The sequence below is a fragment of the Dipodomys spectabilis genome, unplaced genomic scaffold (assembly GCF_019054845.1).
Source record: "Dipodomys spectabilis isolate Male_0828 unplaced genomic scaffold, ASM1905484v1 ptg000145l, whole genome shotgun sequence".
NCBI classification, from domain to species: domain Eukaryota; kingdom Metazoa; phylum Chordata; class Mammalia; order Rodentia; family Heteromyidae; genus Dipodomys; species Dipodomys spectabilis.
Window position 1 is genome coordinate 19,972,301 of NW_024870822.1, and position 26,734 is coordinate 19,999,034.

The 26,734-nt window shown below is 40.7% G+C and overlaps 2 protein-coding genes across 3 annotated transcripts in view; one reads left to right on the plus strand and one right to left on the minus strand.

The window, feature by feature from the left end:
• The window catches only part of Rras2 (RAS related 2), a 64,129-nt gene extending 56,806 nt beyond the window's left edge, over positions 1–7,323 (plus strand). Inside the window, exons 5-6 of the mRNA XM_042691567.1 lie at positions 3,419–3,537; positions 5,814–7,323. Coding sequence (XP_042547501.1) covers positions 3,419–3,537; positions 5,814–5,901 — 207 coding nt within the window. The 3' untranslated portion in view covers positions 5,902–7,323. The remainder of the gene's footprint in view (positions 1–3,418; positions 3,538–5,813) is intronic.
• An 11,043-nt stretch (positions 7,324–18,366) lies between these two features.
• Positions 18,367–26,734, minus strand: part of Spon1 (spondin 1) — a 265,873-nt gene continuing 257,505 nt past the window's right edge. Inside the window, exons 11-16 of one of the 2 annotated variants that reach the window (XM_042691689.1) lie at positions 25,883–26,065; positions 24,092–24,262; positions 23,824–23,991; positions 23,181–23,345; positions 21,149–21,412; positions 18,367–18,971 (exon numbers count right to left, since the gene is read on the minus strand). In XM_042691689.1, the coding sequence (XP_042547623.1) occupies positions 18,808–18,971; positions 21,149–21,412; positions 23,181–23,345; positions 23,824–23,991; positions 24,092–24,262; positions 25,883–26,065 (1,115 nt within the window). In that variant the 3' untranslated portion in view covers positions 18,367–18,807. The remainder of the gene's footprint in view (positions 18,972–21,148; positions 21,413–23,180; positions 23,346–23,823; positions 23,992–24,091; positions 24,263–25,882; positions 26,066–26,734) is intronic. The other variant, XM_042691690.1, reaches the window with a different exon arrangement.

The window sequence follows — 26,734 nt, forward strand, 5'->3', positions numbered from 1 at the left end:
TGGTTGGTACCAATGCTATTTCTATTTCTTAGTTAAAAGTATATTCTACCAGTCAACTCAAAAGTGACTTTATATGTGATTAGAGATATCGTGACTAGAAATGTGTATATAAGCTCTGATGACTATGATTTCTGGAAGACAGTAATGTGAACCAGGCTGTAAAAATAAATAAATGGCTGGTGCCGGTGGCTCACACCTGCAGTCTAGCTATTCAGGAGGCTGAGATCTGAGGATCATGGTTCAAAGGCAGCCAAGGCAGAAAAGTCCCATGAGAATCTTATTTCCAATTAATCACAGAAAAAATCAGAAGTGGCACTGTGGCTCAAGTGGTAGACTGCTAGCCTTGAGCAAAAAGGAGCTCAGAGACTGCACCCAAGTCCCAGAACCAGCCAAAAACAACAAAACAAAACAACCCCCGCCAAAAAAAACCCTACCTTACCAGTGGGATTTTTAAATCATCTACACCACAAAACCCACTAATATTTCTGCTATACAAAGAAGTTATTTGTTTTACTTTGTAAATACTTCTTTATCTGAATTATATTATACATGATGGGTAGTGCAAGGTAACTTTTTGGGGAATAATTCCTAGGCTTGGCCTTGAGCTTAAGGTCCTCCTGTCTTAACCTCCTGAGTGCTGAGATTATAGTTACTCTGCTTGGCTAAGCAAAAATTCTTCCTTTTCCTTCTCTTCTTTTCTGTTCAGGGCCTCTTCAAATAAAATTTACATTAATATATTTAATTTGAGATTCTCTTAAAACCAAACATGTTTATTCTTCCTATTTTTTATTATTAACTTTAGGGTATATATGAATATATATTTATATTTAAATCAGTCATACCCTTCTTAACATGTATTTACTTCATTAACTGCTATGTAGTCTTAAGCTTTGAGTATATTTAGACAAACATACCATATTTATTAGCCTCAGAGGATATTTTGAAGTGGTGAGAGAATGAGAGGACAAAACTAAAAATGGTTTAATGATAAAAGTTTTGTCAGTGGTCACCTTAGAGTATGACAGGAGTTCTGGGAAACTATTTGTAAAATAGCATCAATACTAGGAGAAAATTTCCTAGTTCTTGAGTTTTGAAAGGCTACCGAACTAAGAAACTAGGAGTATAGAGTTGAAAGGGAATGGCATCCTAGAAAGTAGGAACAGAAACGGTAACAACATTGAGCTCAAAAGCAGGTTTTTTTTTTGTGGTTAATAAATCTCTTTACCAGAAACATGTATCTTTATAACAAGAAATTTGCCATTTCTAATTTTCTTAAAGTTGAAATTGCCCTTGCTAAACTCTGAGAAGATTCTTTCCTTCCTGTTAATTGCTTGCATAATTTGGCTTATATTTCAAACATACGAGGTTTATAATATGTATTTTATTTTAAAGAAAGGCCAGGTAAACTTAAAAATCCCATAAGCTTTGGTATCCCAAGGCTATGTGGAATCTGCCCTTGAGGACTATAGTGAGGGTACAAACCATTATGAAGTAATTGTGAGTTTCATTCATGAGCATTAGTGTAGCAAACTAATGTTATTATATTTAGATTGCTTAATTTTAGTAATGGAATGTTAAATTGGCAGAACATGTTACAAAAACGATTAAAGAGACCAATAACTTGAATTGAATTGGTGGGTTCAGGAATAAATGATACTCACTCCACTCAACAAGAGAAGAAACCTCTTATTTCTTGGGATATAGGCCCATACTCTGAGAAAGGTCTAACCTAGTTAGTAGTGGGGCAGAATTAGTTCTAGATTGAATATTTTTCTATAACAAAGCCTCAATCTTGATGTTAGTGGTTCAAATTATTTCTAAGTAACAGCTACCAGAGAAGAAAGTTCAAACGCATTAGGCATGCATAGAAGAAAAACCACAAAACCTCTAATGGTATAATTTCTTAGCCCAAATCAAAGTTCACCAAAAATAAAATACCAGGAAGAGAGAGGGTTCTTGAAAGGGGTGGGGTAGGGTCAAGGGGAAAGGGGTAGAAAGAAAAGGGGAAAAATGTAGACAATACAGTGTATCTATCCTACAGAACAAGGGGAGTAAAGGATGGGATGTGCAGGGGCAGGATGGGTAAGAATATTGAAAAGGGGTGACACTGATCAAGATATATTGTGTTCATAAATTACTTTGTTAAATGGCAATTCCTTTGTACAACTACTTAGAGATAATAAAAAATGAGGAGGAAGAAAACTACAGTGGTGATGGCTCAGTTAATAGAAACAGATATAGACATGGCACAGATGAGACACTGACATAGCTATTTTAACTGTATTCTGACATTTAAAAATGCTAGCGAAACACTGAATATGTTAAGTAGAACTGATGTGGAAGACACAGGAAGATCCAATTCAGACTTCCAGAAATTAAGACTACAATGAGGTGAGAAAAAAATGCACTAGATGCTTTCACAGCAGACAGAGAAGCTGGGAATTTCTAAATTTGGTGAAAACTATATTGCACACATCCAAGAAGTTTAATAAACTAGGCCCAAGCAACATGAAAAAATTATAAGATACATCATGAAATTCCTTCACACCAGTACTGAAGAGAAAATTTAAGGAAAAATTCAAGTCAGAGGAAAGCCAAACACAAAAGAACAAAAATAAGAACGGTCTTTTCCATCATAGTTTCTCTTGGGAAACAACACAAGCCACTAAAAGCAAAAACCAAACCAAACCCTGTTATTAAAGACATCTATAGTAAAATCCTACAACAGACAGTACACACACTATACCACACACACTATACCACACACACTATACCACACACACACACGCACGCACGCACGCACGCACGCACGCACGCACACACGCTGTGAATGATGAAATACTTTGTCCCTAAGATTAGAGACAACTACTGAGAACTTTGCCATCACTTCTGTCATAATATAGGAGGGTCTGAGTAGAGTGAGGCCAGAAAAAGAAAGGATATCTACTACAGAAAGGAAAAAGCACAGTCTTTACTTGAAAATGACATGGTTTGGAATCTGGAAAAAGAAAACCCTCTTAGATAAATTTAGAAAGAAAAGGTCTACATATTTACGGTTTGAGTACTTATTTTTGGTACTGGGGCTTGAACTCAGAGTCTCATGCTCTTCTTTCTTAGCTTTTTTGCTCAAAGCTAGTTGTTTGCCACTTGAGCTATACCTCCAGTTTTGACAGCCACTGTCACCTGGCTCAAGTATTTTTTACAGGTGATGGGTTGAACCCATAATTGTGGAACCCACTGATAGGGAGGCCTGACTGGATTTCAACCATGTTTTCTTCCATGTTGTTCTATAGAAGCTGGCTTCAGTTGGTGTTGAGCTATGAAGCCTGTTGACTGGATTAACAGCACAATCTATAGCTAGGATTAAATGGGGAAAGTTTACTTGTTAACACTGATCTTGTAAATTTTGGAATTTCAGGTAACACAAGAAGAAGGACAGCAGTTAGCGCGGCAGCTTAAGGTAACATACATGGAGGCATCAGCAAAGATTAGGATGAATGTAGATCAAGCTTTCCATGAACTCGTCCGGGTTATAAGGTAAACAAAACATATGCTGGCTGTGTATTTCAATAAATTATTGTGAAATGCTTTAGTAAGAAAGGAGGGATTGTATGTAGAAATCATTCCTTTCTAGAAGCTACTATATATGATATGTGAATTTCTAATTAGGTACAGAGTGTATTCTAGGCATTTCTGATGTATAAAATCTCACTTAATAGTGTTGAGCTAGAAAAGTACAGGTAAGGGGTTTTGTAAAGAGTAAATACAGTTTCCTGAGGGGCTGGTGGTAGCTAGTATTTGAATGGTAATCAGAAACCTGCCAACGATAAATGTGTTGGTACACTTAATCCTCACTAACAGCCCAGTAGACTAAAGACTTATTTTCACCCTCGTTTTCAAATGAGAAATCAGAGGTACAAAGATGTTAACTGACTTGCTCAAGGTTTAACTATATTCAGTGGCAGAGCTGAGATTTAAACCCAAATCTCTGATTCCAGAGCTTGTGTTCTTAACTTTGTGTTTCTTACCAGCTCCTGCCAGCTGGCTGATCAAGTCAGGAAGGTAGTAAAGATTATGTAATCCATGGGGTTTATGATGTTCTAGTAAGATGTACGTATAACACCCCAGTCTACAAAGGATTTTTCTGTAGATGGCCTAAGATGCCCCAAAGGTTTACAAAGTGTTAATGAATTGGAAGATGTTTGAGGTGTTAGGTCTGCTAGAGTTGCTATATATGCTGTGTGTGAGGAAGATTAAGTTGCTTCAGTGAGCAGCATTTGATGAGATTATTTCAAGACTGTGGCCTGGCCTCTTTTTCACCTGCTCCTGTGTCTACTGGTTTTCTCTTGATAGTTTCACAGGAATGTGGAATGAGCTGTTCATCATGTCATTCAGATGAGCTAATATCTGAGCTTGTGGGATTCTCTTTATGAAGGTGGAAAAAGTGAAGGCTGTAGGTTTTCATTTTTAAGTTGTTAAAATAGTCCAGTCCCATTGTTATTAAGTAAAATGTTTCAGTTTTATTGGATGAAAGTTAATAGAAACAGATAGTGGTGATCGTGGTACAACAGTATGATTAAGTGTTTCTAAACTTCATACTTAAAAAGAGAGAAGCTGGAGAATTTTGTTTTTAACTCTCTCGCCCATTCCAGTTCTATTTTACTGTTTAATAGCTAATGGAACTGATTTTTTTCTTATTGGAATAATTACTGTCTTTTTGAAATACCTTTCCTTTTGATCCTCAAGATCTGTCTTCATTCATCAGGTGTGATCTTAAATCGTAAGATCTTAAATCTCTGTAATGATTGTGAAAGGTAGAAAGATCAGTTGACTTGCCTAATAGTGACTTTAGTGGCAAACAAAAATAAGAATTGTGGGCATACCTAATGAGGATAGTTTTATATTGTACTCATAAATATTTGTTCTTAACTGGGTGCCAGTGGCTCACTCCTGTAATCCTAGCTACTCAGAAGGCTGAGATCTGAGGATTGGTTCAAAGCCATCCTGGGCAGGAAAGGCTGTGAGACTCTTATCGCCAATAAACCACTCAGAAACCAGAAGTGGCGCTAGCCTTGAGCTGAAGAGCAGAGGGACAGTGCCCAGGCCCAGAGTTCAAAACCCATGACTCACCCGCCCCCCCCCCCCCCCCCAAAAGTTGTTCTTAAGTATGTCTTTGAGTCAAGGAATTTTAAATTGTAAGGGAATGTGGAGTCTAGCATGTTATCTGATTCAGGACTTATCCATGAAAGCTGTTTGTGAGTATTGTGCCTTTGGCTGGCTCCCCCTGTACCCCCTTCCCCCCATACTTACCTTGATGTGGCGGGGGATTGAACCCAAGGCCTCATGCATGCTAGGCAAGCGCTCTCCCATGCTCCAAGTCCCTGTCCTGCCCCCCCCCCCCCGCCCCCGCGCCCCCCCCCCTCCCCCCCCCCCCCCCCCAGTTCTGGGACTTGAACTCTGCATCTGAGCGCTGTTCCTGAGCTCAAGGCTAGCACTGTACCATTTGAACCTCAGTGCCACTTCTGGCCTTTTCTGTGATTAATTGGAGACAAGTCTCATGGACTTTCCTGCCTGGGCTTGCTTTGAGCCATGATCCTTAGATCTTGGCCTCTGATTATCAAAATTTCAGGTGTGAGCCACTGGCACCCTGCCCAAGTCTTTTTATTTTATTTTTTTTCTTAAAGACTTGCTTGGATACCTAGTTGAACATGGAAACACATACACACTTGAATGCAACTTGTTCAAAAACAATCTGCATTTGTAGTAGTAGATTATTAAATAAGTGATTATATTTAGATTTTTCTGCTTTACAGGAAATTTCAAGAGCAAGAATGTCCACCTTCACCAGAACCAACTCGGAAAGAAAAAGACAAGAAAGGCTGCCATTGTGTCATTTTCTAAGAATCCCTTGAGTTGTAGCTACCAACTGCCAGGAAAAGCCCTCATTTCCTCCTCTCTTTATCGTTTACATCTTGTTGGTACCTTTCTAGCCTTAGACAAATGATCACCGTATTAGCCTTAGACCAAGAAGCTGGCTAATCCTTTCCATGAAGCTAATACAATGGTCCTTTCCACACCAATTTCAAGGAAACACTAAGGCTGCTTCAAAAATCATTTGATTCCTTTAAAATACATGTCTACATACATGTACACATTCTGTTTAAGGGCTTACATTTTCATAAGGGTGAATCAGTTTTGGAGCCTAAGCTGTTTATTAAATTGAAGTGTGATAGGTTGTGAAATAATTTTTAACTTCTGGAATCATTACCTACTGTTACTCTAAATAGAAACGTAAGAGGTTTCTTTTTTTTAATGTGAATTTTTGCCTATCTTAAAACTTTGGATGTCAACTTTACTTAACCTTAAATACACTGAATGGAATCTACGAGAGTGAGACATCTCAGACCTTTCCTGATGCTACAGCTTTTGTTTTTCAGTGGCCAAATTACCAAAATGCCTATTGTATTTATGGATTAAAAACTGCTTATCAAGTCTTTGTTATTATGCCTCCTCTTGAAGATGATAATATTCTATGTGGCCAAATATATGGACTCATTCTGGACTTAGGCATTTCAATGTACTTGGTTTCTTAATTAACTCTTCACAGCCATGCTAAGGGTAAGAATGAATAATTTCTGTATGTCTTCCTTTATCAATTTTTTTCTGGTTAAGGGATTCAAAAAAACTAAAATTGTTTTTTGTTTGATGTAATATAAATATGAAATTGATCTTTCCAGAGTCAGAGATGATTAATGTTTTTGCTATATACTTTTATACGTTATTTTCTTATCAAACTAGTTAACAAGTATTTTTATATGTTTATAAGCAAATATGCTTTCACAGCATACCTTGTGTATATGTAAAGATAAGTATTTAATTCTTACTGTTCGCTTTTAATTGACAAAGGAAAAAAAAGTAGAAACTATAGAAACTGTAGTAGAACTTTTCCTTGCTAGTCTGGTCATGGTTATATTCACCTCTGGTCAGTTACATCCCTGCTCAAGAAACCTTCTCAGTAGAGTACAACAGGATGAGTCTTGGAAACCACTTTGAATAGCCTTTGCTAGATATTAACTGTTAAGCCAAGTATTAAGTGTAAAACTTTTAATTGATAACTAGTATGACTGTGGAGGGCTTCTGATTTTGTTTTTAATTTTGTAGATTGTGTTTAAACAATTCAAAAGTATGTTCCTGACTTTGACATACTTAGTGGTATTGCACAGTTGTCACTTTATCCAATGTGTACAACAGTCCCATAAAGTTTATAAAGCATACCCTTGTATAGTTTCAGGTGCTAGAATTAAAACAGATCTATTATCACAAGATGATGCTTGTTTACTCATTTTATTTTAGTGGTTTTGTGAGGGATTGGCTACTGGAAGACACTTACTTGAGAGTGGATCTATGCCCTTCCTCACCGTGTTGAGGATTTGAATCTAAAATTGGTCATTGAGCAGGTGAACTTGATGTGAAACATTCTGGTGTTCCTAGTGATGTTCTGAATGTTTCTTGAGGTCAGAATCTTAAACTTTTTCTCTCTGAAGTGTTTTTACAGAATCCCAACCATAGAGGAGAGGGGAAAGGAATATGTAAATACAAGCATACATACCCCTCTGATGACTGAAACAAAACAAACCATAGTATTTGAATGCTAATTAAAAAGTCAGTAATTTTATATTGTATTTCATTATGTATTGATTACATTAGTAAAGAATGATCTTTCAAGTCTTGTAGTAAAATTACTTCCAAGGAAGACAGCCAACTTCTCCTGTGACTTCGATAGCTTCCCAGCATTGTCACATGTCTTTGGCAGTACTAGTTGGGGAGTTGCTTACAGGTCATAGGTAACTTCCATGTATTCCTCTTGCCTCAATCTCTGGGTAGTGGGATTACAAGGCATGTGCTGCTTTGTTTAGTACTCCGGTTCTTTTTTTATATAGTCTGTTTAAATCTTCATTATGTTCATATATTTTGTTAACCAGCCCTTTTCAATTGATTCCTAATACCTCACCTGTTGTGTTAGGAATGAACTTTCCACCTATGCATCTAGTGTGGTAGTCTTTCATCTGGGGAAAATTCGATGAAATAATCACTCAGAGAACTCTGTAGGGCTTAAGTCTCAAAAGTTCTGGTTGAGTAAGACCACTTTGAATATTTGAACATGGTTGTAGACAGTGGCTTTAATGTCTCTTGGCCTTCTTAATTGTATATTTTGGATATATCTGTTGGCTGATTTTTTCTGAAGTTATGGGCCACCATGTTTCCCTGAATTTTCACATTTTTACTAAGTTTTAATTGTGTGATGGACATTGTCTTCTTTATGTGGTTAAGGATCTAAATTGTGTCATCTTCATCTAAAGGTTTCTAGGCTTTTTTTATGGTACTTTGTTCGTGTATGTACAGTTCCATAGATACTTTCAAGTCTTGGTTTTTTGTTTTTTCTTTTTTTTTGGTCGGTTGTGGGGCCTGAACTCTGGGCCTGGGCGCTGTCCCTCAGCCATTCATCTCCAGGGTAGTGCTCTACCACTTGAGCCACAGTGTCACTTCTGGTTTTTTCTGCTTATGTGGTGCTGAGGAATCGAATCCAGGGCATCATATATGCAAGGCAAGCACTACCACTGAGACACCTTCCCAGCCCCTTTCAGGCCTTGTTTTTAAGCTTAATGTAATCTCAAGTAGCCCATTATTCTTGGTATATTTTAGTTCTATTACTAAACTGTGGCCCTTTGGAGGACACTTCTGAATTCCTGAGTGATCAATAGTACTCTATAGTTTGGCTTGTGGGAACTCAAAATGATTGAGTTTGAGGTCCACTGAGCTACAGGGAACTATTGTGTTCATAGCACCTGCGTCAGTTTGACCAACCTGTAGAGTTTAATACTGTGTGTGTGTGTGTATGTGTGTTATTTTTTCCCCCTGGTTCGTGTGCGTGCGTGCATGCGTGCGTGCGTGCGTGCGTGTGTGTGTGTGTGTGTGTGTGTGTGTGTGTGTTATTTTTCCCCCTGGTTCCAAGGCTTGAACTCTGGGTCTTCTTGCTTGCTCATGACTGGTTAACTACTACTTGAGCCACAACTCCAGGTTAGCTTTTTGCTGGTTAATTTGAGATGGAGCCTCTAGAACTTTTCTCCTGGGCTGGCTTTGAACCAGTCTTCCAGGTCTCAGCTTTCTAAATAGCATAACAGGCACAAGCCACCAGTGCCTATTTTTGGAGCTCTTTTTCTGTGAAGCTCTCCCTCTACCAGAACTTTTTTTTTTGGTCAGTTGTGGGGCTTCAACTCAAGGCATATTGGCTGTCCCTGAGCTCTTTATGCTCAATTGCTAAATAGTACACTACCACTTTGAGCTATAACATCACTTTTGGTTTTATGGGAGAGAGTCTCATGAACTTTCCACCCGAGCTGGCTTTGAACCACCATCCTTAGATCTCAGCCTCTTTAGTAGTTATGATTACAGGCATGAGCTACCAATTCCTGGCTGAGAACTTTTACAACTTTTAGCTGATACAAGATTCCTATCTCCAACATCTGCCTTCTCAGCTCATGGAAACATTTGTGTCCTGTTTGGAACTCTCCATCTCTTCTGTAATCTGGAATGTGTTTAAATAAAGCCAGGGAAATCTTAAGGATCTTATTTACTTCCCTTCCATTAAGGACTGTAGTTCACCATTCCCTGGTATACACAATATCTATAAACAATATATTTAGTGGGTTTTTTTGTTTGTTTGTTTGTTTTTTTTTGGGTCCGATCGTGGGCCTGAACTCTGGGCCTGGGCGCTGTCACTCAGCTCTTCAGCTCAAGGCTAGCGCTCTACCACTTGAACCACAGCGCCACTTCCAGCTTTTTTTTTTGCTTATGTGGTGCTGGGAAATCGAACCCAGGGCCTCAGGCATGCAAGGCAAGTGCTCTACCACTGAGCCACCTTCCCAGCCCGTTTTTGTTTTTTGTTAAAGTTCGTCTTCAAATTACTGGGCTCTAGTGATCCTGCCACCTCAGTCTATCAAGTAGATGGGACTTGAGGTTCATATCTCAGTACCCAGTTTAGTCCAGTTTTAAAATTTTCAGGTAGGGAGTAGATCTTGTTCATTAAGAGTGGCCTGTCTTGGGGGTTGTAAGTGTGGCTCAGTTGGTAGAACACTAGCCAATGCTGAAAGTGTCAGGTACTGAGTTCCAGTTCGATCTCTGGCCCCCCACCCCTCCCAAAATAGCGCCTCTTTCATGGCATAATAGTATTTGTTGGTTGGCTGTTATTGTTTATGATTGGAGATTGGCAATTTTTCTCTGTGAAGGGCCAGATAGTAAATATCTGTGGCTTTGCAGGCTATTTCATCTGTCCCAGTCATTCAGTCTACAATTTTAGCACAGAAACAGCCACGGGCAGTATGTAAGTAGGTGAATGTGACTGTGTTCCCATTAAACTTTGTGTGTACACTCAGGCTTGTGTTCCATACCATTGTCACATATTATGAAATACTGATTTTCTTTTGCATGTGTTTCCCATTCCTTTAAGATTGTAAAGCCTATTACGCATAAAAATAGAAGTTGAGTGAGATTTGATCCTTCGGACATGGTTTACCAAATTGGCTCTGATTTAGCATTTCAGGTTTCATTCTCAACTTCAGAATTTTTCTTTTTTGATGCTGGTTTGGGGCTTGACCTCAGGGGCTATCTCTGAGCTTTTTTGCTCAAGGCTAGCACTTTACCACTTGAGCCACAGCTCTGCTTCTGGCTTTTTGGTGGTTAATTGGCGATTAGAGTCTCATAGACTTTCCTGCCCTGGCTGTCTTGAACCTGTATCCTCAGATCTCAGCCTTTTGAGGAGCTTGGATTACAAGCATGAGACACCAGCACCCAGCCCAACTTTAGGAGTTTTATGCTTATTTAAATGGAAACCCAATTTCCTGAATATATGGATAGAAATTTGTATTGTATGAGTTTGCTCCCTATATTGCTTGTTTTGAAATTTACAATATTTCAGAATTGGATCTTGTGCTTTAATCGATGTTAACTTAGATGATTTGTAAAACTTGGGGTTTCAGAGTTTTATTATTTGGTCTTTTTTAAAAAATTAAGTAGTTGTTCAGAAGTTGCAGTTCATCTTGATCAGTGTCACCCTTCCATTGTTCTCCTTTCCCCCTCCTATCCTTACCCTCAAGTTAGGTAGTTTAATTTTTCCATAATGTACATTTAATATAATCACTGTATTTGCTTACCTTTCCTTTCTCAATTTACTTGCCTCCCCTGTGTGGTCCCCCACCCCCTGAATATGTTTTTTTTTCATTTTGTTAAACAGTTTCCTAGTTGTTCAGAGAAGTTACACCATTGGATTCCTCCCCTATGCCATCCTTTAGTCAGTTTTTGTACATACTCATAAATCTCTGTATATGTTATCATGTATTTATATTTTAGATCCAACTTCTACATATGAGGGAAAATATGCATTGTTTGTCTCTCTTGAGTCTGACTTCACCTAAAATAAATTTTTCTAGGTCCATCCATTTCTCTATGAAGTTGTTTTGATAGATGAGTAAAATTCCAGTGTGTGTGTGTGTGTGTGTGTGTGTGTGTGTGTGTGTGTGTGTGTGTGTGTGTGTGTGTGTGTGGTTGCGTGCGTGCGTGCGCGCGTGTGTGTGCGTGTGTGTGCGTATGCCACATTTTCTTGATTCACTTACCTGTTGTAGGGCATCTGGACTGTTTCCATAACGTGGCTATTGTTTATAGTGCAAGTGTTTTTATTGTATGCTGACTTGTAATATTCTAGGTAGATGTTGAAGAATGGTATTGCTGGATGGATCATAGTTAATTCTATGTGTAGTTTTTTGAGGAACTTCCAAACTGCCTTCCAGAGTGGTTGCACTCTGGAACATTCCCACTAACCTCTCATATTCCCACTAGTATTTGTTATTGTTTGTATTCTCAAAAAATGGCCAGTCTTAACCAGGGGAAATAGAATCTCAATGTTGTTTTGATTTGTATTTCCTTTATGGCCTTAAGCAGTGACTTAAAAAATGGATATCTCAGGATTATATGTATTTACAGTTTAGCCTACTCTCCTAACTTTTTGTCATCACTTGTTTTTATCTTTAAAGATTTCCCGTTGTCATAGTTTGATCCTGTTGAACGGATAATTAAATAGTAGAAGATGATAATCAAATGATCATTTTCAAACTCATCACTTGGATTACTTGAGGTATTAATCTGTGACTCTTTCTAAAATTTTAAAGTTTTCCTTTAAGCAAACTTAAGAATACCTGACTGAGCAATTCGTGTAAGAAAACATTAAGTGTTTTGTGGGCATGGATCTGTTCCTGCTTTCTTATTACTTGGAGTTGGGTAGAGGAAGATCGAGTACCACAAATGTGAGTGCTTTAACTTTCAAGGCACAGTGTATAGGAAACCTGCAGAAGTGTTGTCAGGACCAGCTGAAGGAAAGGGTATATATTCTAAGAAAATCTGAATTAGCAGTCGTGTTTTTGCTGGAATTGCACAGATTAGTAGGATTTGAGGTGGGAGGAGAAGAGAATATGAAGTGGAAAGACTGGGAAAAAGTACAATGGTGGCAGAATATAAAGCATGTATTAGTGCATGCTAAAAAGATTCTAAATACAGTAGGACAGATAGGAACTAGTTGTATATGTGGGCTTTAAACAGGATGGCCATTTTGATGCAGAAAGTGGGAAATTGCCAGATCTAGTCTAGTGTTAGATAGTGTGAATGGCAGAAAAGTTGCAGATTTAAGAAAGGAGGTCAGAAAAAGTTGTTTTAGTCATGCAATCTGTCTAGTTATTATTATAAACTATATGTAGTATGTACATATATATGCTATCATAGCATATATATGATACATATTACCACATACCATAGAGGCAAAGCCTTCTTTCTTTGTATTTACTGCATTACCTATACTATCTGGCATATGCAAAAAATCCTTTGATGAATGATTTCAGAGTAAGGTGATCAAGGCTTTGAACTTCAGTAAGGAAGGGACTAGGATCAGGTTAGTAGCTAGTTATAAAGTCTGAAGCTCCAAATTTAGCAAATTAGAGGTGTATCTGAGAAACGTTTTAGACTTAAATATTGAGCTTATGTGTACAGAAAGGTGGTGGTATTAGTAACTAAAATGAGTCCATGAGACTCTAGTGATAGAACTATATAATGTATATAACAGTTGGATATTTACATCTGAAACAGTGAGGAAAGGAGTCAAGCAGCATCATTTGGAGATTAGAGCTCAAAAGGAGAGGCTGTGCTTGGACAGGCACATTTGTAATTAATTCTGAATTGGTAATTGAAGACGTAGAAGTGGGAAATACCCATTAGAAAGAGTGTTTGAGAGTAGTTCTTAGAGGAACACAAATATTTGGGGAGTAGAGTAAGAGTTAGCAAACAGGCAAGAGAAGCAGCTAGAAACTGGAGTGCCAGAAGTCTGTAGTTCAAGGAAGCCAGTGGTCTTAGGCTGGTAATGCACTGAGTGTTGGACAACAATGGTCGCTTATAGGTTGGTGATGACTTCCTTATATTTCAGCTGTCTGATTGTGGAAACTATGTAAGACTGATAGGTGGTTTTCTGATATTGAGGAACAGGTATTTGACCTCATATATAAGGATAAAGGCAACTGGGACAAAGACCCACATGGCAGGAAACAAGAAAGGTATGATGGTATCAGTGTTACATTTTTTCTCTTCCTCTTTCTCTCTCCCTCTCCTCTCTCTCTCATTTCCCCCCCTCCTCTCTCTGTCTCCTCTCTCCTCTCTCTCGTCCTGGAGCTCAAACTCTGGGCTTGGGCACTGTCTCCTGAACTCCTTTTTTGTTTGGGTCCGGTTGTGGGGCCTGAACTCTGGGCCTGGGAGCTGTCCCTCAGCTCTTCAGTTCAAGGCTAGCACTCTACCACTTGAGCCACAGCACCACTGCTGGCTTTCTTCTTTTTGCTTATGTGGTGCTGAGGAATTGAACCCAGGGCCTCATGCATGCAAGGTAAGCACTCTACCACTGAGCCACCTTCCCAGCCCCTCCTGAATTCCTTTTTGCTCAAGGCTAGTACTCTACCACAGTGCCACTTACAGCCTCTTCTATGATTAACTGGAGATAAGAGTCTCATGGATTCTCCTGCCCTGGCTGTCTTTGAACCATGATCCTCAGATCTCAGCCTCCTCAGTAGCTAGGATTGCAGGTGTAAGCCACTGACGTCTGGTGAATGTTACTTTCTTTTGTGCTGGTACCAGGGCTTGAACTTGGCCTCACACTTGGTCACCTTTTCTGCTCATAGTTGGCACTCCACTTGAACCACACCAACAGTTCTGGCATTTTGCTTATTGGGAGTTTCTCAGACTTGTCTACCTGATCTAGCTAGGATTACACTCATGAGCAACTGCATCTGGAATGAGTTTTGGTCTGCTATGGGGGAAGGAAGTAGAGGCTGTAAGTATGGGATGTTTAGAGAAATATGATGGCAAAGTTGGTGTAATGGAGCAGTTATGTTGATTTAGAGGGTGGGCCATTACGAGTACAAGCTTAATCATTGGTTATATTGGCAATGCTGGTGTGGAAGTAGGTTTTATCATCCTGGATTCGCAAAGCATCCAAGAGATTTGAAAATGAATGCAAATGTTTCTAAGCACTTGCTCTCAGTTTCTGCATCTTCTTTGTGGAAGTTTTAAGCTGTAGGTTCTGTTTTGAGTGGTACTTGTGTGGTGGAGAAGGGAGCAGAGGATATTCATGTGTATCACAAGCGGCCCTTCTGACTTCCTAAGTAGACTGCTAATTCCTGGTTAGGATCACCCAGCAGGAGTTGCATTCCAATAGTAGAAAAAACTAGAGACAGGAATTCCAAATGTAAAGGAGTCCTAATCTTGAATGAAATGTTTTTACTTATGTCCTTGTTAGTGCTTGAAAGTTATTTGTGGTAATTGGAAATTGTTTAAGCATGTAACTGCTTAAAGTGAGGACCATTACCAATCAGTATGCTAAAGATGGTGGGAGTATTTAGAGCAGTATAAGGAAATGTTAATACTATCTAATGTTAAGACATTATGAATGTTAAGTGAAAACAAATCACATTTTGCTCTGACGTTACGTATAAGAATTATACAAATAAGTGTGATGGCATTTTCAGTAATAAGTGACCAAAGTGCAACTCAACACAAAGTGAACATTTACTACTTTATGAAGATGTGAGGGAATTATGGAGTGGAGCTGGCTTTCAGTGAGTCCTAAGACAAGTTGCTGTGAGGACTCGCTGTCAAGGTGAGAACTGGCCCAGCTGTGCAGGTGAGGTGAGAAGCCCTTTAGATGAGAAAGCTTGTCAATCCTGAGGTCAGAAAAGGTAAAATGACTGGCTCCAGCATTCACAGGTACTCAGAGGTGTGGCAGTGGCTGGAACTGAGGTACCCCAGGGTTAAATCAATAATGTCTGTGTTTCTACCCCATGTAGTATGTACTGCCTCTGAACCCACAGGGCTTCTAAATCAGGGTGCCTTTATTTAAATGTGACTACTGTATAGCTTTCAGTTTCAAAGGATTTAAATAGAACTAGTTTCACACTAATCAGCATTGCATTCAGTTGCTATTTATAATTTGTTATTGCAGCTCAATCATTTTCAGAAGGAATTTTCGTTCATTCTGCTTACATTGCGCAATATAAATACTAAAATAAAGCAGCCTTTTAAAATTACTAGCACAAGATAGAGTAGTGGCAATGGCCCTCTTCCTTACTTCTTCATTGTAATTAGTGATTAAACATTTTAGAGTTTAATTTCAATAACAGTGTTTATTTGTTTATATTTAAGCTACTTTGTAGCTGAACTCCTTGTAACAGAATTTCCACAGCAGGTCTCTTTTACTCTAGATCAGATTTCTGTTATAAAATGATCTGGAGATGTCTTTTTGCAGTTGAGTTTTCTGATATACATATGCTTATGCATGTATAGATCATGTAAATTTTGAGTCAAAGTTTGGCTGTTTGATAGTCTCAGGCCTGCCTCATAATCATGATTCACCTGTATCTGCTTCCCAAGTGATGGGATTATAGATGCCCCATGCCCACCATTTTTAGTCCATATTATATGAAATATGTAGGTTTATTTTCTAAGCTTCCAGAGAGTTGAAGCCATGTGAGAATGTGAAATATGCCCTTCCTAGAAGATATACATAAGCTTTGATTATGCCTAAAATTTGTTTAATCATAAGGTTCAAATGAAAAACAGCACAATTCTTTGTTTTTGAGTTCTGGGTCTAGAGAAGCCCAGGTTTTATTCTTATTTGCTACAGATTTCCTTTAAATGCACTGGCAAGATGACAGGTAAGTAACTGGCCCAATATCTGATTGCGAACTACATCTCTGAACTTTTACTGCTATCTTCAAAGGTGGGTACAAATTAGATTACAATGGTTTGGCATTGATAAAAAATATATACATTTATAAGCTGTTCTTTATATGGCAGTCTTTCATTATCTCAAGTGGAACTCCAAACAGATTGCATTTTTGTAGTAAAAAGTCTTTATTTCCAAAATGATTGGTTAGCCAGAAAGACAATAAACCACCTACCATAAGACTTTGGTAAGAAAGAGATTTGACACTTCAGAATTCCCCATTGCCAACAAAAAAATAACACTCATCTGAGGAGAGTTATGTCACCCATTCTCAGACATTAACTTGTATTCTGGTTTTAAGCCTACTATATCAGGATTAAAAATGTACCCAATTTGAATGAGGATGAATATAGTCAAAGTAGTTTATTTGCATGTATGAAATATAACAATGAAGCCTGTTGGCATTGTTTTAAGAAGTGGGAGGGAGGAAAAGGAGAGTGGTGGGGTGAGTTTAATCATTTGGAAATGTAACAAACGAAACCCTTCTTGTACAAGTAATGTTCATTTTTAAAAAAAAGGTACCTGACTGGAACAAGTGAGAACATGAGACACTGAGAAGCCCAGAGTTATTTAGGAATAACCATCATTGGTTTTTATGAGTTAAGAATGTTATGCATCAAGATAGCTTGCATGATGTTACAAAACAGGCAGATCCTATATCAGATTTTTTTTTTGTCAGTCTTGGGGCTTGAACTGTTGATGTGGGCGCTGTCTATGAGCTTCTTTGACTCAAGGTGAGCACTCTACCACTTGAGCCACAGTGCCATTTCTGGCTTTTAAGTAGTTTCTCAGAGATAAGAGTCTCATGGAATTTCTTGCCCAGGCTGGTTTCGAACTGTGATCCTCAGATGTCAGTCTCCTGAGTCACTAGGATTACGGGTGTGAGGCTTTGGTGCCCAGCCTGAACTGGAAATTTAAACCCCTTCTTATATTAATAATGTTGGAAAAAGCTCCAGGTAGCTAATAATGGCTCCTCTAAAATGTGAGAGCTGATTGAGATGGACAAAATGTGTAAGACCCCCCACCCTCTGAACATTTAAATTAGTTTTTATTGAAATATATACAGGGCTATAGCAATATGTTGAAATACCTGGTGGGTTTAATGCACTCTTTAGTATAGTCTAAGCATTGTATGCATCTTGCCCATGGTATACATATTTGGATTAAGCAGTAATAAAAAAAAAAAGCCTGCAAAAGAAACTATAGTGTGAGCAAACCCTGCTGATGGTGTTACCACTGAGAAAAATGTTCTTTCACACCAACTGTTGGTAGTCAATCTCCCTGAATTTGGTGTGCTTTATGATTGTTTGGCAGGGGATAAAAAAACTAATGGCCTTCTCTGGATATCCATGAGGCCCAGTGTGCTGGTGTGGAAGTCCACACAAAAGTATATTCTTTTATCTGAGTTTCTGAAATGCTTTTTCTGTCTACAATTTTATAGCTAAAAAATAATTTTTTCTGGGGGGTACTTAAACTCAGGGCCTGGACACTGTCTCTTTTGCTCAAGACTAGCATTCTACCACTTCGAGTCACAGTGCCACTTCTGATGGTTCATTGGAGGTAACAGTCTCATGGATTTTCCTGCCTGGGCAGGCTTTGAACTATAGTCTTCAGTTTTCAGCCTCCTGAGTAGATAGGATTACAGGCAGGAGCCACAAGCACCTAGGCTTAAAAAGTAACTTTTATGTATATATATTTTTGTTGTGAGGGAATGACTTTGGGGCCACTGGGTTGACTTAGAAAATTTCTGCCTTGGCCTCGGTTCCAGTATGGCTGTATTAACAGGTTCATAAGCCTATCTTAGAATTATGGCACCAAAAAATAAAGCAACAGAAACAGAACCAGGGAAAAAACTTTTATCTTCAGTCCCCTTTAGCTCCGGTGTAAGAACTGGTTACCTTACAGTGGAATAAGGCAGCCATCATTTTCTTCCTTTGGAGTGGTCGGAGGCAAGATAAATGTATTCAGAATTTTCAGAACTTAAGACTGAGGAGACCTCATAAGAGAACAAAAGTTTTACTAAATGAAAAGTTTTCTGAAAGTGGATAGGCCAAAGAGGAGAAAAGGAAATCTGTTCTCTGTATCTGATGGGTGTGTTTCCTACTTGCTGCACCCAGACACAGAGACCTCTGTATGGATGAGGCCAGAATCTGTCTTGCTTGGCTAGGTGGAGTCTCCACAGGGACAAGCTTCAGTTTACTACAAAGTGACGGACACTACTCACTGTTGTGCAGCTGAGGGCAAGGAAGCCCCACTTGGCCTCTAGCCACCAAGAAGTATTCAGACACGACGGCTCTGGTACCCACGAGACTATTGGGCAAACCACACTGCAAAATGAAAACTAGTGGACACAATTTAAATCATCTTAAACAAGCAAACAATCCAACCATTGGTGACTGTGGAATCTGGAAGAGCGCAGCCCTGGGGAATTTGGACCCTTGCTAACAGGGGTGGACATGGCATGCTCTGATCTCCTTCTTGTCTTTGCAGCTAGAAAACTGAGAGCTTTTGAACCTCTTCTTCACAGTCATGTAGCGTTCTTGAATCCCACCTCCACACAGTTTGGTGCATTCTGACCAGGCCGTCCATGGGCGCATCCTACAGCCTGAAAATACATGCGTTAAGGTTAGGACCAGCAGAATAGGAATGCTGAACTCTAGCAAAATTGTCACATTGTCTGGGCTTCTCCTCTGGGTCCACATGTAATGATGTATTGAAATAATTCATGGTCAGAGTCTGTTGGCTTATATGTAGTAGTAGACTGCCTCCCCCACTCCTCTTAATACTAGGCAGTTTTTTTGTCAAGGGCCAGTCTATTTCTCTGCATTTTAAAGTTAGGTGTGGGTATTTATCTTTGCCACTGGAACATGAGCAGACACATGGTATGAGAAAAGCTTAGTCCATTCTATAATTGTGTGTGTGATTTTGGATAGCCTACCAGAGGTAGTTGTGTGTTTCCGTTGAGAACCTGTTGTGTTTAGGTCTGTGCATTAGGTATCTGCCATACTATAGTCTTATGGAGAAGCTATACTTGGCATAGAGTTGGCCTTAAGGGATCACTGCACTGGTTGGGGACCTGCAACTGATACATATATCTATAGATTTTGGTAATAAGGTTTTGAACTCAATCTAGTACTTGCTAGGCAGATACTCTTGCCACTTGAGTCACCAGCCCATTTGTATTACTTGTATTTGAGATAGGGCCTCATTTGATGACTGTGATCCTCCTATTTGTGCTTCTGTGTAGCTGGGTACATGTCATGACAGGGACATGTCATTGTGGCCAGGCATTGGTGGAGATGGAGTCTTGTGTATTTTTTTTTTTTTAACTTGGGCTTGCCTTCTCTACCTCCCAAGTAGCTAGGATTACAGGCTTGAGCCATTGTGCCTTGCAACAAAGAACAGTGAACTGCTGGGTAGCTTTTCACATCTGTTCCTTTCTCTCATCATCCTTAGTTGAGGTAAAAGGGAGTAATTTGAGCTATGCTTTAAAAAATAATCAAAAATTTAAGCCATGCTAGTGGCTTATGACTGTAGTGCTAGCTACTCAGGAGGCTAAGATCTAGAGGACTAGGATTTGAAGACAATTTGGGCAGGAAAGTCTGTCAAACTCCATTTCCAAAATAGCTCCTAAAACATCTATCTGGAGGCATGGCACGAGTGGCAGAGCACCAGCATAGCAAGCTCTGATGAGTTCACAATCAAAACAAGACCAGAAACAACTACAACTAAACCTGTTACATGGTTGCCTTTAAAAAACAAACACAAAAAACCCTTTTGGGAATCTAAAGACCATCCTAAGGTCTGTAACTAAGATGTAACCCTGGACCTTCGAATTGTATTTATTTGCCTATGCCATTGCACTCTTGGCTTAAGTCAGTTTAATCAGCAGTGTAGCCTTAAGTAGGGATTCCATTTTAATTTTTTTAATAGGACCAGAACCTTTCTGGTCCTAAACAAAACTATCCTGTTCCTCTCTTCTTCAAACCACTCAACATAGGTCTGTTGACCTAAAACCTTCACAGAATCGGGCTCAAGATCCTCAGTAGGCCCCTGTGGCCTTTATGGTTTGGTCTCTCCTCCCTTTCTTGTCTCTGCTCCATCTCATCTGTTTGTACATACGCTATTTGGCATTTCTGTGCCTTGTGTATTTCTGCTAGGTAGATTATATTTTGCTCATTGGAAAACTCCCTACAGTCTAATTTTACCTGCTCTAGTCCTTCTTAAACTGTAGGTACTGTAAGACACTCATTCCACAGGTCCTTTTGCACTTGCTCTGTTTGTTTTATTGGTACAGTAATGACTGATTTTCCAGGTTGGTTCCATGTATGAAGAAGTAAGGTCAAGGCAGATAACGTTGGTAAACTTTGTGCTAACACTGAAGCCATATATGCCAGTGCTGTCTTGTCAGAGCCACACCCTTAAAATGGATACTTTGAGAGGTTCCCAATAACATTCTCTAAGTGATTCTGACCTATCCATGCCATTTATAACCTCCTTTTGCAAAGAGTGGATGGGACTAGAAAGTCATAACTGATTTTGAGCAAGGTTAAGCAAGACTTCTAAGGAAAGGAATTAGACAATTTTGTTTGAAAATTTATACTTTTGGCAGGTAATTTTGTTCTCTTAACGTTTCTTTGATAAAGAACCTCCTCCCATTATCTTCTTTATAAGTTATGCTTTCTTAAAGTCTTGTATGTGACGAATCAAACTGGGGTCTGAAGATCATATCCCTACTCCTTTTTTTACTGAGCTCAGTGCAGGTCTGCAAGGCAGCCTTACCTGGGAACTGCTCCCCATCGGACTCCTCCCTCAGCTGCTCACTCCGCCGGCTCTCTCGGGCCTCCCTCCAGCGTAGCTTCTGGATGGATGGATTTCTAAGGCACTTCCGGATGCGGCATTTCTTTCTCTGTACAGTCTCTGGACAGGGTGCACCTCCGAATTGAGGTTCCATTTGGATCATACGGGTTCGAATCATGTGACCTTTCCCACATGACTTGTTACATTCTGACCACTGGGACCACTCCGTGAGTTCACAGTCAATGGCTGGCAAGACACAGATGAGCATGAGTGTATCTCAGGACTAGAACAAGATAATGTCATTTGCTTAGAACAGCTACCTGTTGTAAGCATATGGAGGGCATTTTTGATAAGGAACGAGGTCTAAGAGGCAGAATGATGGCATCCAGGCCACACAGTAAACAGCAGAGGCAGAACTGGTGCCAGGTCTTGACCTGAATTCTTTCTCTACAACTTCTCCACTGAAGAAGGCATTAGAAGCCTTTGAAGTATGCTCGGAGCTTCTCTGAGCTCTAAACACTGACCACTCAGCTTTCGGTGGCAAAGACCAGCCTCCCACAGTCTGTTGACCCGAGATATTCAGAGCAAATCTACCAGGCCTTGTGCTGTCTGACCTTTAGAGAAAAGTTAACAAGCATATTACAATGTCAAGGGCTCTGGGCTTCTGTCATTCTGTGTCTGATATGTGGCAGTTTGTGAGAGAATCACAAAAGCCAGAAATAGGAAATTCAGTAGGAAAGGGGATGATGAGGAGTTTATAGCTTATCCTGGCACTAGATTGCACAAATTCTCACTAAGCTGGCACCTCACACATGTGAAGGGGGAATAATACATTGATCTGCTTGTCGGGATGTTGACATAAGAGGGAAGTGATTCCAATCTCGCCACTATTTGCAAAGCCAGAGGCTGGGCTGATCTAGGAAGTCATTTTTAACAGTTTTCAGCCTTTTATTCCCTCTGGGAACTAAGGTAGTTTTATCTGCAGAATGGGGATGATGGTATTTTTCTCATTAGCTTGTGATGATTAAATGGACTACTGTTCCCAGCCCAGAAAGTACCCAGTAGATGTTCTTTCATTAAGCCCTGTTGACATAAAGACTTTTGTATGAATTGGTAACTGATGCCATTGGAGGCTCTGGGGCCCTAATCCATGACCTGAATTAACTGTACACCTGGCTAAGTTTTAGATCAGGAGCTGTCAGGGAGGCTATCAGTTAAGGCCTTTACCTCACAGGTACTGTGTTCAAACTTGGTGCCAGTTACTAGGTTTTATCAGACAAACCTAGGAAGTGTCTCCTACTATTTAATGGATGAGGAAATGGAGGACCTGGGATAAGTGATCTACTGAAGGTTATACAGCCCAGCAGGGACAGAGCTAGGATCTAAACTAGGCAGCCAGCTTGAGTACTAACAAGGGGAGGGAAGATGAAAAGATTGCAAATATGCAATAAAAAAGAAGTCAGAAAACAAATCATAGCAAGCAAGTAGGCATGCCTGCCCTGTTCCCAGCTAAAGAGAAGGGAGCTCTCTTGGAAGACTGGCCAGAAAAACTGTTAATCTCACATCATCAAAATTACTGACCCAGAGGTTTTCGTTGGGCAGCAACCTTTTGGAAACTTGGCTGTTTCCTTGCTGTCTTCGTACTAGAGTGCAAGACATTGACTTAATGTCCAGTTTCTGGTCAAGAGTAAAAATAAAATGGTTGCAGGGAGAGGAGGAAGAGAATTAAAAGGCTCAGACAGACCCATAACAGGATGTGGAGATGTAAAGGACTAAGGGTAGTTGTCCTGGGCTGCATGTTTCATGTATTATCTCCCACGTAAAGCTGACAACCACTTGCAGTTTCTGGATTTTGCAGTTAGTAATGAGATTGAAGAGTTTAAATAACTGTCAATCTAGAGACCCAAGCCCCATGTTCTTTCTAGCAGTATGGTCACAGCACGGGGCCGGTAGGGAACAAGAGAAGATCTTCCTGACTTGAGGAGCTTAGGAGGAGAGAGGACCCAGGACTTACGGCACTCAGGTAGCATGCACTTCTCCACCTGCTCCAGCTCCTCATTACAGTCTCCCAGTTCCGCCAGAGATTTGAGCATCCGCTGCCGGGTCCGCATACCCTTCCCACAGCTCACACTGCAGTCGCTCCACTCCGACCAGGGAGACAGCAAGCATGGGATGGTGTCTAGGTCAAGAGCCAGATAAGCCCTGAGAATAGCTCCTTTGCTTTTTTCTCCCCTGCTCTGGCCCATGGGTTCAAATAAGACTGAATTCTCTGGAACAAGAAGTGGTTCCTCGAGCTACTTTTCTTATTCCCCTCCGCCTAGCTGGTGGTAATGGCCCAACCTCAGATGAGGTCAGTAATCTTAGCATAAAAGCGTCCAGTTGCAACAGTACTGAAGGTCTGAGTAGGACTTACTTTAGATGAACACCCTTCCCCAAGTCACGAAATAAAGGATATGTTCAAGGCTGCGTTTGGACTGAAATTCCTAGAATTTTGTATTTTTTGTGTGCTAGTGCACTTTACTCCTGACAGGACAGTGGGCCGGGCTTTCCTGTACTGCTGAGCCTCTAACCCTGTGGTGATACAGGGTGCTGGGGAGTTTGTTGTTTTTACCAGGCCTGAAGTCCTCTGCCCAAGCCTACCCCCCACGCCCACTCACGGCACTCAGGCATCATGCACTTCTCAGCCTGGGATGTCTCCGCCTTGCACATAGAACCATCAGCTGGGCTCATCTTGACCATGCGGTGCCGCTTCTTCATACCCATCCCACAGGTGGCGCTGCACTCATCCCACTCTCCCCACTCCGTCATCAGACAGCTGCTGGGGGCTAGGCAGGGTGGGGAGTTCATAGTCACATTGATGGCCTTGGGAATCTACGCCCCTTTCCCCTCACCTCCCATCAGCCCCTGCCTGGTCCCTTAACTCACAGCACTCCTCATTGACCGTGCACTTCTCCGTCTCCTCGGTGGGCAGTGTGCACACAGAGCCATCCTCTGGGAACTGCTTCACGTACCTCTCCCGGGACCGCATGCCCATGCCACAGGAGATGCTGCAGGGTGACCAGGTGATCCACTCGGACATGGTACAAGTGGAGCCATCTGCAAGGCACCCAGCAGGTGCTCAGTGGTAGGTAGATAGGTGCCCACTGGACATGCCAATGGACCCTCCCACCCACAGGAACCTGCTGGCCTTCGGGGGACCTAGCTGGTGGACTCAAACATCCAAGTCTGTATCTTTAAGCCAGGAACTGTTCTCTAGGAGGAAATGCTTTTCCAGCTGCACGTGGCATTACTTTCCATTTCAGAAAAACACATTTAAAAGATGAGTAAAAGAATGTTTTTATTTACACACAAAATCTAGTCTGGTCTGCATATATTTTAAGATAAGCCATCTAATCATATGGTCTAAATTGTATTTAAGACCAGTAAATAAAGCATTCACCTCAGTTATTAGTGTTTTAAGTTCTCAGCCCTGTTTGCATAGTGACTGTCTTTGACAGTACCAATGTGGAACATCTCCATTAATGCAGAAAGTTCTTTTGGAAGGACATGTAAGTCAAAGGCATGATACAAGTTCATACTTGAGTTATGGTGTAAACGTGCAGGTGAGTGTTGGTGAGTGTTGGCTCTAGCTTTACAGGGGAGCAAAATGCACTTGATAGAGATTCCAGGTATTAAAAATAAGAAGTCCGGGGAACCAGGTAGCACTGTCTTCTGAGAAAAGATCTCAATCTCATGACAGGGTTTAGTTTGCCAACCCCAAAGAAATAAGCCTTCAGCATTGATCAGCCACTCACACTTCCTGTTCATAGGAAATATACCTATGTATTATACACACATATGTACATATGCATATGTATGTGTGTGAGTGTGTGTATAGAAGTGTTTATTTCCCCCCAAAGTGGTCCATTTTTGGCAGGATGAGCAATAAACAAACTATAGTGCTTAGAGGCATTTCAACCTGCATCTGGGAATGGCCTGCAGTAGGGGAAGCCTTCTTCAGTTATTTTCCATTTGGAAATGGTTTTCTTCCTGCAGTGCACCAGTCTAGTCTGCGCCTCACTCCCATCCCCCCAAAAAAGCCTCACTCCATCTCCAAGAGTGGAAGAACAGAGCCAGAGAACAGATCCAACTAGGCAGAGAAAGGAGGCATGTCCTGGGAAACAGGCCTTTGTGCAGCAGTCAGCATTGTGCAATCTCCAAATCTGAGCCATCATAACTGAGGCATTCTAAGCCTGTAGATCAAGCTTGACCTTTGAGCACTGGGAGAATTTTTTGAATCAGCTTGAAGGTCCTAGCATGAAGCATTCCCTAACTCAGGCTAAGGTGGAATACTAATGAGGGACCATGAATGACAATTTCAGGGCAAAAGATTGAGATACAATCTCTGCCAATCTGTTCATGAGCTGCTTAAAAGGGGTTTGCAGTTAAGGCCCAGAAGCTGGCTACTTGTTACTTGTAATTTGCTATAAGACTTAATGTTTGTTGGTTATGCAGTTTATGTATATATTTCATTCCAGGGCTGAGGAGGGAAGAGGCCAGCCTCAGAAATTCTTGTGATAAAGCATATTCTGTATTCAGATGCCTCGTGATGTAGAAGGAGGGTTTTTCCAGTTGGAACTCACTGACAACTTGGATCAAGTTGATCCCTCCAGGGGCCTGGCCTGCCCATGTGGAAGATGGCGCACCTCCTTCCGAAGCTGTCAGCTCGTCTCTTACCTTCGTCACTGCAGCCAGGGCCCATGCACGGCTGGAAGTCTTGGGTGTCGGGACAAGGGACACTGAGGTCCAGCTGTGCCTTCAGCATGCGCTGCCTCATCCTCTTGCCTTTGTCACAGGTGGAGGAGCTGCAGGCCGACCATGGGGACCAGTTGGAGTAGATGCAGGTTTCAGGGGTGTCATCTGTAAAAAGTGTTTGACATGTTTGTCCTGGGGACTATAGAAGTCACAGCTGGCCTTTTCCCCAGACAAGGTAGGCCTTGCTGCTAGGCTAGCCTTTGTGAGCCTAGGGTGGCAGCAGCAATCCCCCTCCCTTGGAAGAGATTCTGTTTAAGGCTGAGAGCCGAGGATCATGGTTCAAAGCCAGCCTGGACAGAACAGTGATCTTACCTCCAATTACCCAGAAAAGGCCTGGAAGTTCCAAGTGTGTCTCAAGTGGTAAAACATCAGCCTTGAGCAAATAAAGCTGAGCAAGAACTTGAGACGCTAGTACTAGCATACACAGAAAAAATTCAACTTCAACATCCTGTTGATGAACCCTAGGAACAGTCTCTTCCTCTCCCTCCTTAACATACATCTTTTCATCACTAGTTACCATCCCTCACCTTGGTAGACTTCTTTCCACCTGTGGGTAGGAAGTTCCTAGACAATTTTAGGAAGTGTGAGGCCCTGTGGCCTCATACACGGTTGCCATGGTAACAGCAAGGGCAGTAGATGTTTGCTGAGCTAGCATTGTTTTAAGAAGCTTACATGCTTTATCCCGTAAGTCCTCACAATTCTGTTATTATGAACTATGACTCTGTCTCTTGTAACTTATGACTATAGATCTCTATATGACCTCTGTCCTTGCAG